Source organism: Callithrix jacchus, chromosome 2 (assembly GCF_049354715.1).
Source record: "Callithrix jacchus isolate 240 chromosome 2, calJac240_pri, whole genome shotgun sequence".
Lineage (NCBI taxonomy): Eukaryota > Metazoa > Chordata > Mammalia > Primates > Cebidae > Callithrix > Callithrix jacchus.
The window spans coordinates 202,618,672-202,637,182 of NC_133503.1; the positions used below are offsets into that span (position 1 = coordinate 202,618,672).

At 50.6% G+C, this 18,511-nt stretch overlaps 1 protein-coding gene across 2 annotated transcripts; it reads left to right on the plus strand.

Moving 5' to 3' along the window:
• The first annotated feature begins 8,850 nt into the window (after positions 1-8,850).
• On the plus strand, positions 8,851-17,874 carry LOC118151603 (uncharacterized). Of its 2 annotated transcripts, none has more exons than XR_013532706.1 (3): positions 8,851-8,966; positions 11,503-11,696; positions 12,798-17,874. XR_013532706.1 is itself a non-coding variant. In XM_078365944.1 (3 exons), exons 1-3 carry the CDS (start codon positions 8,917-8,919, stop codon positions 12,864-12,866), a joined length of 309 nt encoding a protein of 102 aa, XP_078222070.1. In that variant the 5' UTR covers positions 8,851-8,916; the 3' UTR covers positions 12,867-17,874. The 2 variants fall into 2 exon arrangements, 1 of the variants encoding a protein (XP_078222070.1); XM_078365944.1 differs by having other exon boundaries at positions 8,851-8,962.
• The last annotated feature ends 637 nt before the right edge of the window (positions 17,875-18,511 follow it).

The following is an 18,511-nucleotide window of genomic DNA, read 5'->3' on the forward strand; positions in this document are numbered from 1 at the left end:
ATTTGTTTAATTTTTTACTTGCTGAAGAGATGTACTAAGTTTCCGCGAAACACATTTTAGTGTTGTGACAATATCCTCGTCCTGCACAGATTTCTAAACTCCGGGTGCCCGGGCCCCTGGTGCAGGGTTAAACCACGGCGCGTCCGGCCCTGGCTGCTGTTGCTTGTGTGCTGTAAACATCTGTTGCTCAGTGACTCAAGTTCATAAAGCTGCAGGTCTCCTCCAATGCACGAGTGGCCGCAGCTGTGCCGGGCCGGGGGCTCCACAGAGAAATGAGAACAGTGGCTAGGAGCGTCTCTGACCAACATGGCTCTGTGGGAACGAGATGGCTTCTCAATGGGATGGACTGATGTTTTCCTTAAAATGACTGCCCTGAATCTTCTGCTCTATTGTGATGACTGAAGACTTCCAGACGTTTGAACAGACCCTCCCATTTTCTAGGTGAATTGGTTCCTGATAGTGTGTCACCTGCGTCTCCGGTTCCCACATGTGTGCATTAAATGGCTCCTCAGAAGAAGCAGCTCCCGGATGTAGCATCTAAGCCTCGTCTCCTCTCCGTGGGGATCCCTGGAGAAGATGATAAATCATGCCCTTATGCGACAAAGAAATCAATATTTTAAAATTCCGTTGGTCAGCTTTTCATGGGATTTTAACACTCCATGGTGCCAGAATGCTGATGTTGTCGTCAATAAGATGAAACACTGTGAGCAGTCTTTCTTTGAGATGCCCCCAGCCTCCTGGAGACAGAGGCAGGGAGGCTGACTTCAACTCCATTACCTGCCACACAGCTGCCTCTTCTCATCGTCATGAAGGGAATCTGCTCACGGAAGAGCATACCGGAATCTTCCCTGTGCATGAATGCAAGCAGCTTCCAGAGAAAGCCTTTGACTGTGCACAGAGTGAAAATTCAATCTGGAAGATAATACTCTGGAAGACAACAGGGGGAAAAGCCCACCAAGACATTGCCTCCTCCATCTCCTCTCCACCTGACCAGGTTTCCTCCCTGCCCCATCCTCCCTCCCTCTGTCCTCTCCTGAGCTCCTGCTTCTGCCCCTCGGCTTCCCTAGGGTGCCCTGTGTCCCCCTCTCATCCTCCCTCCCTCTGTCCTCTCCTGAGCTCCCACTCCTGCTCCACCACTTTCATGGGGTGCCCTGCATCCCCCCTCAACCTCCCCTCCCTCTGTTCTTACCTGAGCTCCCCCTCCTGCCCCACGGCTTCCATGGGGTGACCTGTGTCACCCTCTCATCTTTCCTCCCTCCAAACACTCCCTGTCTTGGAAAGATATTTCCTTAACACCCAAAGTCTTCTGTGTCTTTCATTGTTTGTGGAGCCCTCTGCTCTCCTCTGCGTCTCCTGCTCTCCTCTCCGTCTCCTGCTCTCCTCTCCGTCTCCTGCTCTCCATCCTGCTCTGCTGCAGCGGCACCCCAGCACCCTGGTCCTCAGAAGGCGCACACCCAGCTCCCCTGGCAGGCATTGTCTGCATGGACTGTGAACGAGACACCACCAGAGTCTCTTGTTCATCGGCTCTTGGGTGAGTCCCCTGGAATTTTGCGTATCTAGCAAGTTCCCAGGTAACTGTGATGCTGCTGATGCGGGGACCCCACATAGGGAACTGCCGCTCTGGAAAGTCTCCTTAACAATCAACTCAGAGGGCTTTCCCGACCACGCTCTCCGAGTCTCTGCAGTGTGTGACACTCTTGACCAGTCTCCTGAAACCAGCTCCTGAGTGGATTTCCTGCAGCCTCACTCTGGCTTGGCGTCGTCTGCTGTCTCGCCCTCACCCCACTCCTCAGCAAGGAAATACTCTCGAAGACGCAGTTTTCCCCCTTGGACCTGTCTTAGGGCTTCCGTCTGGAGAAAGTGGTGCACTCTTGCACATGGTCATTTAAGAAATAATTTCAGGCCTGATTCAAGTCTTTCTCCCCAATTCTGGCACGAACATTCTGCTCGTTTTCACTAGCTCCACGTGAGTGTTCCACCGCAGAGCTCAGCGAATGCACCGTGATCATCTTCTCCAGTCCTCCCGGTTCCCCGCAGGAGTGGCTGCGTGGGTAAGAAGAGCTTTCGTACGGCGTACACCCACATTTTCTTCTCTGGGAGCTCTCAAAATCCAAACCCTCACTGCAATAATCCTGTCTATAGCTACGACTGTGCTTGAGAAGTGACAGCATGGCGAGGTGTCTGACAAATCTCCACCTATCTTCCAATAAGGCACTATCCCATTTTCCAATAAAGCTGACAAAACCTGATAAAAAAAACGTTAGAGGAATCAAAATGCCCCCTGGCTAAGGGGAATCATACCTCGTGAAATTCCACATTCAGCATCATCTATATTGGAAATATTAAAAAATTCATATATAGTGAAATGATAGATACTTATGTCACTATTTTAAAAAGTTATACTGATAAAGCTGTCCCTTGCCCCTCACTAAGCAGGCGCTTCTCTGAGTAGATGAAGGTGGTGATATTGACCCACATCCTGCGGAAGTCGTGCTCAGAGCCCTGATGAATTTGCACGGCACCATCTCCACCCCTCTGCCTAATCAGGAGCCTTACCTGGGTTGGCAGAGGATGCAGCCAGGAACCCTCGTGCTAGGAGGGACCCTGGAGGCAACAGTTGGAAATGAAGCTGCAGAAGGCTCAGTTCTGAAGCCACATGTCAGGGGTGCCCTGGCAGTGGGCATGGGCACCGGTGTCCCTACTCCAGGCCCAGTGCCCTCCTCTTGATGCCACTGTGCTCCGCTACACATTTGCTAGCTGGTTCCACTTACCACTCACACATGCAGGAAGAATTTGGAAGGGATTTTGAGCCTCTTCTGCAAAACCACTCGCAGGCATTGACCTGAGTGGATGCCGCTAAGAAAAGAGAACTCGTGATGCCCCCATGCTCCCTGTGATGGGGCGTGCTCCTCCTCTGCCCACCTGTTATGAGCCCAGGGAGACGCACACATTCATGGGGCGCAGGCTGCATGTGTGTGAGGGAAGAGGGGCCAGCCTTGTGCAAATCCAGCAAGCCCCAGAAAGAGAAGTAAGAGCTCCGGGAATGGCTCCTGTCATCACATGGTGTTGGGGGGGAGCAAGGAGGGCTACAGTGAGGGCAAGGGGCCTCCTCCCTTTCCTCTGATGTCCCCCTCAAACTATTGCACCAGCCACAGTGCACAGGAAAGCCTGACCTAAGGGCTGGGGCCTGGGGGTCATCCTGACCAAGGGGCTACTTCTTGGTCATCTGCCCGTTGCTCTGGGGCCCCACGACCCCCACCGTCGGTGGCATAGTTCTCTCTCTTCCTGCAGGGCCAAAGCTGCCATGAGCCCTCTCCTGAGCTCTTCTCCGCCCAGGGCCAGGAAGGCCTCTGGAGATGTTCACGTCCCCCTCTCCCTGGCTCCTGGCTCTGGGAGGCTCTGCATGACCCTCATTTAGCGCCCTCTCCCGTCTGACACCGGATACACATGTTTACTGGTATGATTATTAATTTTATGCCCCCACCCACCCACTAGAATGCAGCCTCCCTGAGGACAGAAGCTCAATCAATGTTTCAGGGCAGAATTTATGGGCCCAGCCTCCTCTGCAATTCACTGGGCTGAACACTCCTGCATGCAATGGCTCTGGCTGCCCTGGACACCCCTCCGCTGAGAGCCTGCCTTCCTCTCAGTCTTTAGGTCTCTGCTTCTTCTCCGAGGCTCTCGCTGACCACTTCTCACACTCTGTAGTATGAACTCTGCATGGTTCATTTATCGTCTGCATCATCATTTAGCATGCATGCTTTATCAGGCAGGAGCCAGGTGAATAAACAATAGAAAAATGTATGCATTCCTCACTCTCAAAGTAACATGACATATGACCTTAGGCCAGGGTAGGACACTGATGGATGCTTACTGATGGAACAGGATGGTGTGACCGCTTAGAGCCCACATGGCAAGGTGGTCAAGGGATGTGAGGGGGTCTCCCCTGAAAAGAGAAATCTGGGAGGCCATGGTGGTATTTTCACCTTCAGGGGTGGGCTACAGATTATCCTTCAAATGTCAAGGTGGTGGGCGTAGATCCTGAGGCAGACCCCAGGAGAAGTTCACATTCAGCTGAATATGAGGGACGATTCTCCCTCATCACTGCAGCTCAGGTTGGGATACCTTTGGGGAAGCAAATTCCGGCCCCACAGGTGCTCACTGTTCTAGGTTCACGCATATGATGACGGGGTTGGGGGCATCCATGTCCCTTTCCTGGCTCCCTCTAGGGAGACCACCTTCCTCCTCTGGGCCTGTCCTTCAGGTGGGATGGTCAGACAGGTCTGTTTTCCCTGCCTGGGGGCAGCTTCCCAGGACTCCAAGTCCTGAGAAGAGGGTGCTGATTGGAGACAGGAGGAAGGAAGCCTTCCCCTGAGCTTCATGCATCTGCTTCTGCAGACTTTCACTCCAGACTCCCACCAGGGTCCCTGAGATCACCTCCCGGCCTAGGAGCTCAGTGTGGGTCTCAGTGGGGCCTCCCTGCTGAATAGAAAAAGCCACCTCTGAGCAGGTCTCTCCAGGCCTGTGGCCCTAGGCTACCCTGAATGGCTGAACTGTCTGCCCTCAAGGGTCTGTCTGTCTAACTACGTTTGTCTTCATTTTTCTTCCTTTTTTTTTTTCTGTTTAGACAGAGTCTTGCTCTGTTGTCCAGGTTGGAGCGTAGTGGGGCAATCTCAGCTCACTGCAACCTCCTCCTCCCGAGTTCAAGCGATTGTCTTGCCTCAGCCTCCCGAGTAGCTGGGAGTACAGGCGGGTGCCACCACAGCTGGCTAATTTTTGTATTTTCAGTAGAGATGAGGTTTTGCCATGCTGGCCAGGCTGGTATCTAACTCCTGACCTCAGGTGATCTGCCCACCTCGGCCTCCAAAGTGCTGGGATTACACTATGCCCAGCCTGTTTTCTTTCTCGTGCTAAGTCTGAAGGTGTTGACTCGTAATGACCTTTTCGACTCAGAGTCTCGTCAGACACCACTCCTCATGAGCCGGGTACAATGAACTCATTCCTTCCGTAACCACGGCTGTCACATGCACCGAGCCCCATTCTAAATAGTAGGAACTCAAAAATACATTTAATGAAAACTCAAAAATAAGTTTAAATGAAGTGAAGGTGCCATCTCTGTCCTCAAGGAAATGGATCTGATTGGAGAAGGAGGGGGACAGCATGAACTTCAGCTCGTCCCTGCACACACCCCATGTGGGCCTCACACCTGTCTGCTTCTCCCAGTGGCCACCCCTAAAAAGGAGGGTGCAGAAAGTGTCTGCTTCCAGTGAGGGCCCACGTGCAGGTGCCCACCTTTCATTCAGGGTGTATTGACCCTTACTTGCACTTAAAAATAAATACCACATTGTAAGGATAAAGTGCATTTCCTAGAATATGCCTTTTGTCTGGAAAAATGTGAAGTGCAAAATAATTGAAGTGCTGATTCTAAATGTCCCAGGTCACTTCGGAGAGCTCCGTTCCGGGAATCTCAGGAAGCTCCTTCCCCTACAGGAGTTTCTTGCAGGAAAGGAGACATGTTACATTTCAGAATTGACGACTGATTTCAGCAGTACTTCTCAGTGCTTTTGGTATGTTGGTCTGAATGAGATGCCTTGGGAGTTCATTAGAGATTCTGAGCCAAGTGGAACGGAGCTGAAGATGTGAGTGACGGAATCTGGACTTCAGCCCCAGCCAAGCACAGAGATGGCCTGGTCTGACGGGAGTGTCCTGGACCACTGGAACCGAAGGATCGAGAGTCCTGGCTTCCCAGCAACTGCAGCGAGGTTTCTAGATCACCAAGAGCACTAGTCTTTGATGAAAGCCTATAGCTAGAAGCTCACTCAAATCAGTAACCTTCTATCCAGAGATATGCTGGATGGGGAGAGAGAGGCAGAGAGTGAAAATCTGCAGACAGTCCCTTTATCCGGGCTCCACTTAAAGGGACTGTGTCATTTGCTTGGGAGATAAGAGTTTTTCCTAAAGATATTCAGAGTGAAGCAGGAGAGATGGGAACCCCTGGACCGACCCTCTGGGACCTTAATCTCAGCACATTTGAGAACAGCAGCAAGTAAAAGCAGGATTGGTGACCATGAAATCACAAACGGCGTGGGAGATGCAAATTCTCTGGATCCAGGATTGTAGAAGCCAGGCACTCCAATGAGACGTGTGTCCAGTAATAAATAACTCAGCACATGACTCAGTTACAGGGATCAGTAAACCTCTTCCGTCGAAAGACGACTCAGAAGTACTTGCAATACAACGTAAGATGCCCTGTTGATCAATGCGTCACGTTACCCAAATGCTAAGAAACCTCTTCACAAGTGTGCTGGGATGAATGCTGTCTCTCCAAAAAGACGTGTCTTTCCCGAGCCCTGTTCCCACCCTGGACCCTGTCCCTCCCAGAATCTGTCCCTCACAGACTGTGTCCCTCCCAGAACCTGCATGTATCGCTTTAATTCAGACATGGGTCTTTGCAAATCTGATTAAATTAATTATCTTGAGATCAGATGACCCTGGGGGAGGATGGGGCCGAAAACGGATGGCAAGGGTTGGCTGCTGTCACAAAATACCACGAACAGAGTAGTTTAAATAACAGACGTTCATGTTCCACAGTTCTGGAGGCTGAGGCATCCAAGATCAAGGTCCTGGCCAAGTGGGTTCTTGGGGAGGACTGTACTTCTCTGTGGTGCCTGGTTTGTATTCTCAGGGGGCTAGGCTGCTGGATGTGGGGCCATCTGGTCTCAGAGACAGGCTCTATGCTGCACACAGCAGGCAAGGACAGGACCACTTCCCCTGTGTATTGTAAGAACAGAAGGAATCATGGTGAGCTCTGAGGGGGTGCAAAGGAAAGCAAGAAGGATCCTGGTAGTGTGCAGTGTGCGGTGTGCAATGTGCAGTGTGCGGTGTGTGGTGTGCAGTGTGCAATGCGCGGTGTGCAATGCGCGGTGTGCAGTGTGTGGTGTGCGGTGCGCGGCGCGTGGCCTGCGGTGTGCGGTGTGCAGTGTGCGGTGCACAGTGGGGTGAGACAGGAACGCCCCGCCGGGGTGTGGCTCGGGCCACAGGCCACCTCCATGGCATATACTGTTCCTGTTCCTCAGGCCCAGGAGAAGGACCTGCTGCCTATCAGAAGCCCTCCCATATTTGAATGTGGGCTCCTAACCCTCAGAGGCTTTCTGGTCTAGAAACCCATTGTCTCCTCCTGGCAGCTTCTCCAGACATGCTGCATGCTGCCTTTTCATGCTGCACCTGCCACCCCTGGGCTTCTCACTTTTCGGGTTCTTCAACACAGAGGCTGCTCCCCAGCCGTCTGTTGCTTCTGCAGCACCTGGGGCACCTCTGGAAACCAACAGGCTCCATCAGGGGCTGTCTGAGACACCATCATGCACAGCCCAGCTCCCTGGCATCTTGGCCCTGTGGGGATGCCCGTGTAGAAATGCACCAGCCAATTTAGGGCCTTATAGGTGAATTTCAGAGAGGGACTCCTGTCCCAACAGAGCTACCAAATTCCCATGAAAATTCCTTTCTTTCAAAATTACTTCTTCTCCTAAGATCGTTCTTTCAAAGGGTCTCAGTGAGAAAGCAAATTTGCTCCCCAAAGAACTTAAGGCGTGAACTTAAGACCACATCACATCACTGGTGGGGAAATGCGGATCCCAAAGAGCTGGGGCCAGAGGATTGTGGGTGCAGGTGTATCGGTTTCTTATTTCAACTGTAACAAGACACCACAGAGTTAGTGGCTTAAACAACGCAGACTTGTGACCTTGCAGCTCTGGCATCCGAAGTCTGAAAAGGGACTCACTGGGCTAAAGCCAAGTCATTGGCTGGGCTGCCTCCCTTCTGGAAGGGCTGGAGGAAAACCTGTTTCCCTGCCCTTCCAGCTCCGGGAGACCACAAACATTCCTGGGCTTGTGGCTCCATGTTCCATCTTCACAGTCAGCAGTGTGGCATCTTCTACTCTCTCCCCAGCTCTCTCTTCAGTCCCTGTCTTTCCTATAATAGCCTGGTGACTGCACTAGGTCTGCCCAGGTCATGCAGGACAATCATATGGGAGGATCTGCCACCTGGAGGCCAGCTCCTCAGTGACCTGCGTGCCAGCAAGAGCCTCAGCTCCCTTTCTGTAATCTACATGCTCACAGGTTCTGGGGTTGGGATGTGGACATGTTTTGGAGGCCATAATTCTGCTACCCTAAGAGGATCGTGGAGAGCAGGCTCCTAGAAACAACAGTGAGGTTCAGGGAGGAAGGAAGCTCCTCTCTGAGACCAGATTTGTGGCTGCAGTTGGGGATCCTAGCTACAGACACTGCTGCCCCTTAACTCTAAGAAGCACTGTTCTTTCTTTTCCATTTATTACCTTTCAAGAGAAGCCCACAAATATTTTGGACTTGAAAGCAGATTTTATTTCATGAATCAACCTGTATTCTCCTGAGATAAATTATATTTTGCTGTCCAGATATTTCTCACTGTGGCTATCAGCGATCGCCCTGCCCTGAATAATACTGAGGACCAATTTAATTGGCGGTGTATTAGGTAATGCTTCAAGGCTGATATTGGGGTACCAGTGAAGCTGGCCGATGTCAGTCCCCATTGTCCCATATCAGTAGTGCAGTTATTTTGCCTCTCACTGTACCCACCATCCCCTTGGAAATCAGCATGGTTGCACTGTCCCCAAATAGCCCCCTGCCCAGCACAGGGCTGAGTTCTCGGATGACATCTAAAGCCATGATCTCATCAGAGTGTCAGAGGTGAGGCTCTGAACTCCTGCTGCCACGGGCATTAGGAAGCCACGTCTGGCTGCTCTGAAGGCTGATTCTCCAAAGCTTCCTTGTCTGAGTAACTGTTTCTATTTTAGAGACACAGCTGCTGTGCTCTGCCACAGAACGGGCAGTGCTTCCATTCCAAACAAACCAAACACATCCTTCTCCAGGGGTTGCAAGCTTCATGATCAGCAGCAAAGGTGATATCCTGGGAGACTTCATGAGCGACTGTAGGTAAATGCGACCGAGCCTCCGCCCCTTGGCTTTGAACCCGGCAAAGTACATTTCTTAGCACGCTTCAACACTGGACTTTTGAACTAGGACTTTTTGAAATGAGAATAATCTAATACACATTTCTGTGTTTGTTCTTTAGTTTGAGGTAATACAAGGTACAAATAGACTATTGCTGCTCTGCTAACTACTTACCTTTCATCAAGCAAATGTAAAATAAAGATGTAAGTCATCGATTACAAATATTTTGGAAAACAGTAGGCATCAATCAGGAGATACAGTGAAAGCTTGGAAGATCCTTTTAATTTTTAGAAAGCTGTGTATAATCCCTGGGTCAACTTTTAACAAATTTATATTTAATTAATCTCAACAGATGATTACTGCATTGGTATTAACATATTCAATAATGTATATAGCATGTTATCTAATTATATTAATATTATGCAGGTTGAGCATCTGTAATCCCCAAATCAGAAATCTGAAGTGCTTCAAAATTGCAAACTGAAGTGGCGAATTTCACCCTGACCTTATGGGATAGGTTTCACAAAATTATTAAAAGTAATGTATAAAATTACCTACAGGCTATATGTGTAGAGTATATATAAAACATAAATTAATCTCGTCTTTATACTTTGGTTTCATCCCCAAGAGATTTTATTATTTATACGTGACTGTTCCAAAATCTGAAAAAAAGTTAGAAATCTGAAACACTTCTGGTTCCCAGCATTTTGGATAAAGAATACTTAACCTGTATGATTATATTTGATAGTACATTAAATTAGATTATTAAATACATTAAATTATTAAGTACCTGTGTATTCATATCCCTGCTCTGTGGGTGAATAAGATATTGTCCCAGACAGTACAGGATTCATATTGAATAGCTAGGGACCCATTTTGTGTATCACGTCTGTATACAGAGAGAGATTGTAATATGTGGACAGATGAAACCTGGGATGGATGGATGTGATGCAGCCACTTGCCTCGAGAGTATGGAGTCTAACATGAGAGCTAAGATCAATCCTAAATGGCCAGTGCCAGGAGTCCTGGGATAATGGGGGTATAGGCCATGCAAAGGGCAGGTGCCCCCAGAGTCACTTGTGAGCTGGTGCCCCCAGAGTTACCTGTGAGCAGGTGCCCCCAGAGTTACCTGTGAGCTGGTGCCCCCAGAGTTACCTGTGAGCAGGTGCCCCCAGAGTTACCTGTGAGAAGGTGCCCCCAGAGTTACCTGTGAGCAGGTGCCCCCTGGAGTTACCTGTGAGCAGGTGCCCCCAGAGTTACCTGTGAGCAGGTGCCCCCTGGAGTTACCTGTGAGAAGGTACCCCCAGAGTTACCTGTGGAAGGTGCCCCCAGAGTCACTTGTGAGCTGGTGCCCCCTGGAGTTACCTGTGAGCAGGTGTCCCCAGAGTTACCTGTGAGAAGGTGCCCCCAGAGTTACCTGTGAGAAGGTGCCCCCTGGAGTTACCTGTGAGAAGGTGCCCCCAGAGTTACCTGTGAGAAGGTGCCCCCTGGGGTTACCTGTGAGCAGGTGCCCCCTGGAGTTACCTGTGAGCAGGTGTTCCCTGGAGTTACCTGTGAGCAGGTACCCCCTGGAGTTACCTGTGAGCAGGTGCCCCCAGAGTTACCTGTGAGCAGGTGCCCCCTGGGGTTACCTGTGAGCAGGTGCCCCCTGGAGTTACCTGTGAGAAGGTGCCCCCTGGAGTTACCTGTGAGCAGGTGCCCCCTGGAGTTACCTGTGAGCAGGTGCCCCCCGGAGTTACCTGTGAGCAGGTGCCCCCCCGGAGTTACCTGTGAGAAGGTGCCCCCAGAGTTACCTGTGAGAAGGTGCCCCCTGGAGTTACCTGTGAGCAGGTGCCCCCAGAGTTACCTGTGAGCAGGTGCCCCCGGAGTTACCTGTGAGAAGGTGCCCCCGGAGTTACCTGTGAGAAGGTGCCCCCGGAGTTACCTGTGAGAAGGTGCCCCCTGGAGTTACCTGTGAGCAGGTGCCCCCAGAGTTACCTGTGAGCAGGTGCCCCCAGAGTTACCTGTGAGAAAGTGCCCCCTGGAGTTACCTGTGAGCAGGTGCCCCCAGAGTTACCTGTGAGCAGGTGCCCCCAGAGTTACCTGTGAGCAGGTGTTCCCTGGAGTTACCTGTGAGCTGGGCCTGCCAAGCTGGCCATGCCCAGGAACAGCAATGGGTGGGGAAAATGTTTTCCGGTGGGAGGAATGGTGCACAACAGGAATCAAGGGGGCAAGGCCCCATCACTTTTTAGCACAGGAGCAGAGGACCTGACTTCTCAAGAGGAGCTGACATTTCCGGTTTGGAAGCACCTTCTTAGATGTGGCTCCTGACTGCCTACGTAGCTGAAAACATAGTTTTCCTGTTTATCTCAGGCTGCCTGTTGCATAAATGACAAGGTGTCTATAGTTGGTGTTGACCTGTCCTAACACGTACACACCACCACAAGTAGGAAGGCTGAGGGTCTTGCTAAACTCGTGGCAACACTCTTTCCTGAGTCTTCAAAAGTGCTACTCTAACTGTGGCCTTCTGTCTTCTCAGCTGGTGCTTTCTGTGTCCACACCGTCACCGTGCAGGGCTGGCCATTGTTGAAGTCGAATGAATCTGTGTCCTTAACTTCCCCAAACACACCAGCACATCATGTGAGCATCCGATGCCAGCAGGTTGATGATGAGAGAACCACCCCGACACACAGAAGCCAGCCAGAGTCCTGCAGTGTCCAACGTGTCATCTCTGTGAGTCCACACTTGAGCTACCCAAGGCTACCAGCACATGTCCTGGCAAAACCTTTGTAGTTTTCTCCTACAAACTAAGCATAAATTGGTGGGAGATGACAGATTACTTCATATACCATGCAAGCAAGCCCAGACAATAGCTTTAGCCATGACTGATTGCCCTGCTGTAACCCACTTTGTGTTAAATGCATTCTCGCTGTTCAATTCCACCACTGTAATTTTGTTCTTCTGCATTCCCCGGCCCTCTGTGGACTAACCAGGTTCCTTCAGTAATGATTTCTTTTCTATTGTATTGTTTTCTGCATAATCAAGTTGGTAGGTGGGGGTTTGGGTGACACAGCCATCTGTCAAGTTCATTTGCTCTGAAAATGCAAGAAATAATGGCCTCTACAACTTGGGGCTATCCGTTAGAAAAGAAGAATATCAGCTTTTACCCTGTGCTCCTTTCTCATCTCTCCAAATTATTTCTCCCCTTTCAATAAGATGCACATGCACTCTTTCCTACATGACAGGTTGTTTACATATTTTGGTTCTTTTTAAGGGGAAAAACATATTTATTCCTATCACTTGTCCACCCTCTATTGCAATTTATGCAGGCAATCCAATTAAGGAGACGCGGCTAACACCCAGACTAATGTGCCTGTCTAGGGACTAAAGACGCTGCCAGCGCCTGAGCCGCTCAGGAGCTCCTTCCTACCAGGGCTTCTCTGACAGGGCAGCTCTGCTCCTTGAAGTCTGCATAATGGGGGAAGTGAGGGAGAGCAGGTGCCGCCGAGGACAGGGAGCGCCGCTAGTCACTCCTCAAAAATAAAAAGCCGCTAAATTTGTAGTTTATCAAATTCACTGAAGTTATATGATGGTTCCCTTCTCAGACTGGAAGAGGTGAGCAATGCCAAGCAGAAAGGATGTTTCTTGAGATTCCAAATGTTTTGCTATTTGAAGGAAGTAGAATGACTCAGGGAAAAGTACTCATGAGGATTTTTTTTCCTAAACAGGATGATGTGGATAAGATTAAAAACTGATAATGGGACACTAGCTTCTCTGAGATCATGAATCCTACTGAACTGACACATTATGCTTAAAGGTTCTTTTCGTTAATAGGGATGCGTTTCATATGCGCTGTACCTGGTGTGCTGCGGTGGGAATGATTTCCAGATCTGCCGGGACTGATCGGTGCTGGGAAGCTCTTTCCAAGTCTCTCCCTCCAGTGAATCTCTAGACACAGTTGATGTCACCACTCTGAAGATGGGCAAGCATGGTCCCTTCCTCAGTGTTGAGAAGAAAGTCTAAAGGGGCCTCCCACGTGGCACGAGGACTTCGGCCAATGCCTGTGTGCTCCCACCTGGGACCCTGTGCTGCATGGGAAAACCATCTTGGGGAGTGGCTTCGTGGGTGTTCTCAAGGGCAACCCAGCTCCACAGATGCCCCATCTACCCAGGTATCTCTGGCGGTGGCTCTATTATCTACATCCGTCATCTGTCAAGAGAATTGCGGTAAGAACTGGCTTCTGTGATGTGGAGCCTGGCAAGCCCTGCAGCCTGAAGCTGAGCAGCTGGAGGAGGGCTGGGGAGCTGCTGGAGGAAGCGCCCATGGACACCGGAGTCAAGGCAGGAGACCCGTGGCCTGGCTGGGAGACTGTGAGGAAGTGAGAAGAAAATTCTTCCTTGTTCAGCTTTTTATTCCATTCAGGTCTTCGGTGATTGAATGATGTCCACCCACACCAGTGAGGGAGACAGCTTCCCTCGGTCCAGGGATTCAGATGTGGATCTCGTCCAGAAATGTCCCCAGATACTGTGCCTGACCAAGAATCTGGATATTGAGGCCCTGTCAGGATGACATAAAATTATCCCCCACAGGTGACACTGCCTTGGTTCATCTCTACACGGAACTCCAGGCAGACCCCTCTTCACTCTTAGAGTATGTATTTGGGGGACTCCGAGCGACATGAGCAGATTGCTTCAGAACACGTCTTTTCTGAATAATTGTTGCTGAGTACAGGGAAGGAGGAAAAGGTGTGGAAGGACCCTGTACTTATCAAGAAGAGTCGCAGGGATGCAGCCGCTTCTCAGAAAGGAGCATGGAGCTGCAGAGATACAGCCGCGTTAGGGGAGCCAGGTTTCCCAGCTCTTCCTCGGTTGCTTAGAGAATGCACCTGCCAAAGACATCTGCCGCTATGGGCTAGTGACAAGCTTCTTTTGCTTTTAAAGTACATTCTACTTAAAATCCAAGCTTCAGCCAGAAGCAGTATTACTCAGAAGACATTTTTGGCTAATAGTCACTTCTTAAAGGGAACAGGAAATTGTGTCTGAAGTGGATTTTGTGATGTGTTTTCTTGAATTAGTAATTCAAACACACTTGAATTAGTAAGCGCTGCATTTTATAGCCCTAACCCTGAAACAATTGCGTTACTAATTTTGTTTTATTTTTTCTACAAAACTTCACATCACTCAGACAGTCTGTTCTTACCATTGGCTATAAGAACAGTGAGAAATAGAGCTAAGAGGATGGAAGGAACCCTACATAATGGAATATGATGGGATCATTTCTCAGTCACAGCCCACATGTACACTGCACACATTAACCTGAAGTCTTCATTGGAAGTGGGATTAGAACTTGGCAGTGAATGAGGTGCTCAGCCCACCTATTAACCACACTGTTTTAGGCGTTTTATTGCCTCTAACTGCTGTAGTGATGAACATTTTCCCAGGTTTGGGTTTACAGAAGAGGCCTTAGCAGCTTTCAACTGCTTAGAGGTAAGTTCAACTTTGTGAAATGGCCACAATACATCTTGTTCAGTCGTGAGTGGGAGCCATAAAAACCGTCTAGAGACACAGCCACTCTGAGATAGACACTGTGGACACACCAGCCCCGGTAGGCAGAGGAGCCCTATGAAGGGGTGCGGGTTGTCCATCTAGAATATTCTTCGGCTCTCTTGTGGCTTGACACAGACTCTCCATTGAGTTCCAAAAAATGCCTTTACTCAGGAAAGTTCTCTTGTTAATAGTGAAATACTCACATAAAATAAGAAAGGGCAAAGCAAACGTGGATGGTTTCCACTGTCTTCCAACCTGAAGACGTGCCTCAGATACTTAGCAAAGGGAAATATAGTACCCAAATTGTATGTAGCCAGAACTCTTTGACAGAGAATATTTGGCGGCCATCAACGGCGTGGTGACTTTTAAGATGACTCCCCAGCCTTCGCTCTCAGTGCTGACAGAATGGATCCGATGGATGCATTTTCAAGCTGGATTCTCAGTTGTGCATCCTCTTTTTCTGGCGCCCTGAGCTCCTGCCTCTCCACTGGCCTGTGTCTCCCATGATTGACAGATATGGACCCGCCTCTAAGCAGCAAGACCTGCACAGCCGGACCTGCCACCCTCTTTGTCACACGGGAAGTGCGCGACTGAGATTATGGTAAACTGGGGAAAAATTAAGGCCCATTAACGACCTCGCTCACCAACGGCCCCTCATTTCCTGCCCTTCCCTCATCTCATTCTCCCTTTTCCCCCCCACTTCGCTCTTTCTCGGGGGCTTTTCAGGCCCCTGTGGAAAGATCCTGTTTAGACTCTAGGTGTTAATTAATTACCTGGCACCATTTTGCTGCCAACTCCAAGCACTAATTGCTCCAAGTTTCTCTAAACCTAAGGTTTTCTTTGGCTCCCAGGAGTTTCTGAGTCCTCCTTTCATCCCCTGCCTTCTCTTTCTCTCTCCCAAGAGACTCTGAATTGCTTTTGAAAGGAGATCTGGGATGTGCCCTGTGTCTGTCCCCAGGGGTCCAGAATCCACGTGTTTGGGTAGCTAGGAGCAGGCATGGAACACAGCGCATCTGCGACCTGCTACCTGCCCTGTGGCCCGTGCAGCTGAGTGAGGGCCCCTGGGCCACATAGCACGTCATTCACCCCTGCAAAGGGTCCCCGGGTTTCTACAGAGATCCCTGGATTGTCATCATTAAAATATCTGTGGAAGATTCTGCAGGAAGAGCTGGGAGGATGAGGAACACCTGGTGGGAGCCTCTGGCCGGATTCCAGCCCTAACACACACTCAAAGCAAGATATGGGCTGAGTACATGGTTTAGGGATAACAGCCTCGAATCGCTCCAGCCGGCTGTGGGCACACTCTCCATCCGGAGGAGCATCCTGTCCCTCCAAGCTCACTCCAGCTACGCTTTCTCTGCGAATTCTGGCCATTCTTGATTTATCTTCAGCTTAGGGTCAGAAATTCATATGCTGAGTAGAGTAATTTTGTCCTGTAATTTAGAAATAATTGAAAATAGGGCAGAACCTCAGCGGACAGTTTTTCAGCATCCTCAATGTGCCAGGTCCCTGCCTCCACCTTCCACCCTTCTCCCTGCCCCATGGAGGACACCGTCCTCTGCAGGGAGCATTGAAGGGCTTCCTCAATGACGGAACCATGGTAAACTTGTCCTCTCAGGTATGGCAGCATAGGCCTTGCATGTGTTGACCTTATGTATTGCTTGGGGTAGCGTGCTGAACGGCGTCCCTCCCACTCCCTAGTAAAACCTATGCCCCACAAGACCCTGTGACTGTGACCATATATGAGAAAGGGGTTTTGGCAGATGGGGTTAAGTGAAGGAAGTTGACCTTAGCTTACCCGCAGGCAGGGGTTCAGGTCACTGTATCCCGAGTGCTCCCAGGATAACTTGGAAGGGCAAAGCGCAGCTGGACTTTACATGGGAGGGAGTTCAACACGGGCCAGCAGGTCCAGGGGGGGCAGGCCTCACGTGGAAGGGATGCTGATGGCTTCTGCAGCCTTCTGCTCACTGAAGGAGAGATCCCAGACACAGACACGGGGGAAGGCCCCCCGCAGATGGAGGCAGAGATGGGAGCAACGCAGTCACAGGCAAGGAGCATCCGCAGCCACCAGGAGCGGAAGAGCCAGAAAGTCCTCCTCATGAAGCTTCCAGAGGGCCAGGGCTTTGCTCGTACCTTCACCTTCAATTCCTGACTTCAGAACTGGGAAAAAAACATTTTGTTGTGTTAAGCCGAACTTGATTGGTGGTGATTTGTTACAGCAACTCCAGAAAACGAACACAGAGCAGCAGTAGCTCATAAACAGGCGCTTGGTGGCCACTAGCCTCATTTTTGCCATTATAAATAAGGAAAATCCGCAAAGGTAAAAATGTTGTGTTCAAAGAACGACTCACAGTCCTGTTGACAGCCTGATGTGTGCAGAGCTGCCTCTAGGTGTTCCTTGCAAACCCAAGTCTCTTCCTAAACAAGAACTCACTTTTGCCTGAAAGGGCTGCCTGGCCTCTGCATCCTGCTCTTTGGAAAAGAGCCGGCAGGGATCACCAGTGTGATTCCAGAAGTCTTCCTAGGCTACCAACTTCTGGCTCGCTCCGGGCCACACCTGTGAGACCTGCCTCCCTCCCTCGACCCTCATGCCCCGCATGCTGCCTGTGTCCCGCTCAGTCCCTGCATGCTGCTTTCATGGGTGTATCTGTGGAGTGTCCTTGAGCCCCAGAACTGGATGTTTATTCCCCTGCTGTGGCCATCCCTGCAGCATAGAAACCTCCACTCTGGAAGCCAGAGAACTCTCTTGAAAAAATGAAATCATGCCTTAACAAGAAATGCCAGCTGCGAAGACAGACATCCTCTGACAGAGGCATGCCCCCCAGGCCGCAGCCCCGCTTCCAGAGTCCGGCCGGCACTGGCCTGTCCACTTCCTGCCAGAGGAAACCTGAGGCGGCCCCAGCTTGGCGGCCAGCTTGGTCGGTGGAGGGAGCGACTGTAATGAAGTGCTGGTTTTCTGCTCCCTGAACCTGTCATTTATTTATGGTGCTTGGCGGGGTTGGCCTGGACCAGTCTCACTAGCCGAGTTTGAGCAGAGACTTTTGTCTGACACATTAATAGGCCGATTCCCTGGACAGCAAGTGACATGCAGCCCTGCTTTTCACACATGGGCCTCGCTGCGGGATGCGGACCTGCAGGAAGGGAACAGCAGAGGGTGTGAAAGTAAAAGTCACTCTAAAGATTTCCACGCCCCAAGGGCTGTGGGCCAGACTTCGGATCTGTAGGAAAATGACTCCAAGTTTTCCTTTCACGGGCAAAGGCATTGACTTTCAATGAACTGCTGGCAGCTGGGGAAGGCCATCTAGACATTTCTGGACGAGTTGCTTTCAAACACGGTCAACTTTACTTATAAATCTGAAAGACATGTCGTTGACCTTGAACTTTGTGTAATTTGGGGGAGCCTCCTTGCACAATTGTCCTTCCACCTGGTTTCTGGAGCAGATTCATTTGCCACCACCCAGAGCTGAGGTTTGAAAACAAGAGCCAGGGAGGAGGTTGCTGAACAGGAGGACCCAGGAACACAGAGGTCCCATCAGATTCCCTCGGGAGAAAGAGAAGGCAACAGTGTTTAGAATCATGGACATTTAGATAGAAGGAAGATGCTGGAGGGTTTGGGGGAGCTTGGTCTATTTTCAAGTGAGTCTAAAACTAGCCATGGTTATTTTTATTCCAGTCCCAGGCAGAAGGGAGAGGCCCTTCACCGCCTGCTTGCTGCTGCCCTGGCATCTGGCGTCCAGGGCCTGTGAAGGAATCTGTCAGGGAGACGTACATCACAACTCAGTCCAGCCGGACGCAGGGGCTCACACCTGCATCCCAGACACTCAGGAGGCCCAGGCGAGGGGATCCCTTGAGCCCAGTTCAGGACAAGCCTGGGTAACAGAATGAGCCTTGTCTCTACAAAAAATAAAATAAGCCCACTGTGGTGGTATGCCTACAGTCCCTGCTATACAAGAGGCTGAGGCAGGAGGATCTCTGATGCCCGGGAGGTGGAGGCGCTAGTGG

Bases quoted from the DNA above. Each gene is read 5' to 3' on its own strand.
- LOC118151603 (XM_078365944.1), top strand. From the start codon at position 8,917: ATGATCAGCAGCAAAGGTGATATCCTGGGAGACTTCATGAGCGACT. The intron at 8,963-11,502 runs GTAGGTAAATGC...CTGTCTTCTCAG, and splicing joins GGGAGACTTCATGAGCGACT to CTGGTGCTTTCTGTGTCCAC. The intron at 11,697-12,797 runs GTGAGTCCACAC...TTTCGTTAATAG, and splicing joins GTGTCCAACGTGTCATCTCT to GGATGCGTTTCATATGCGCT.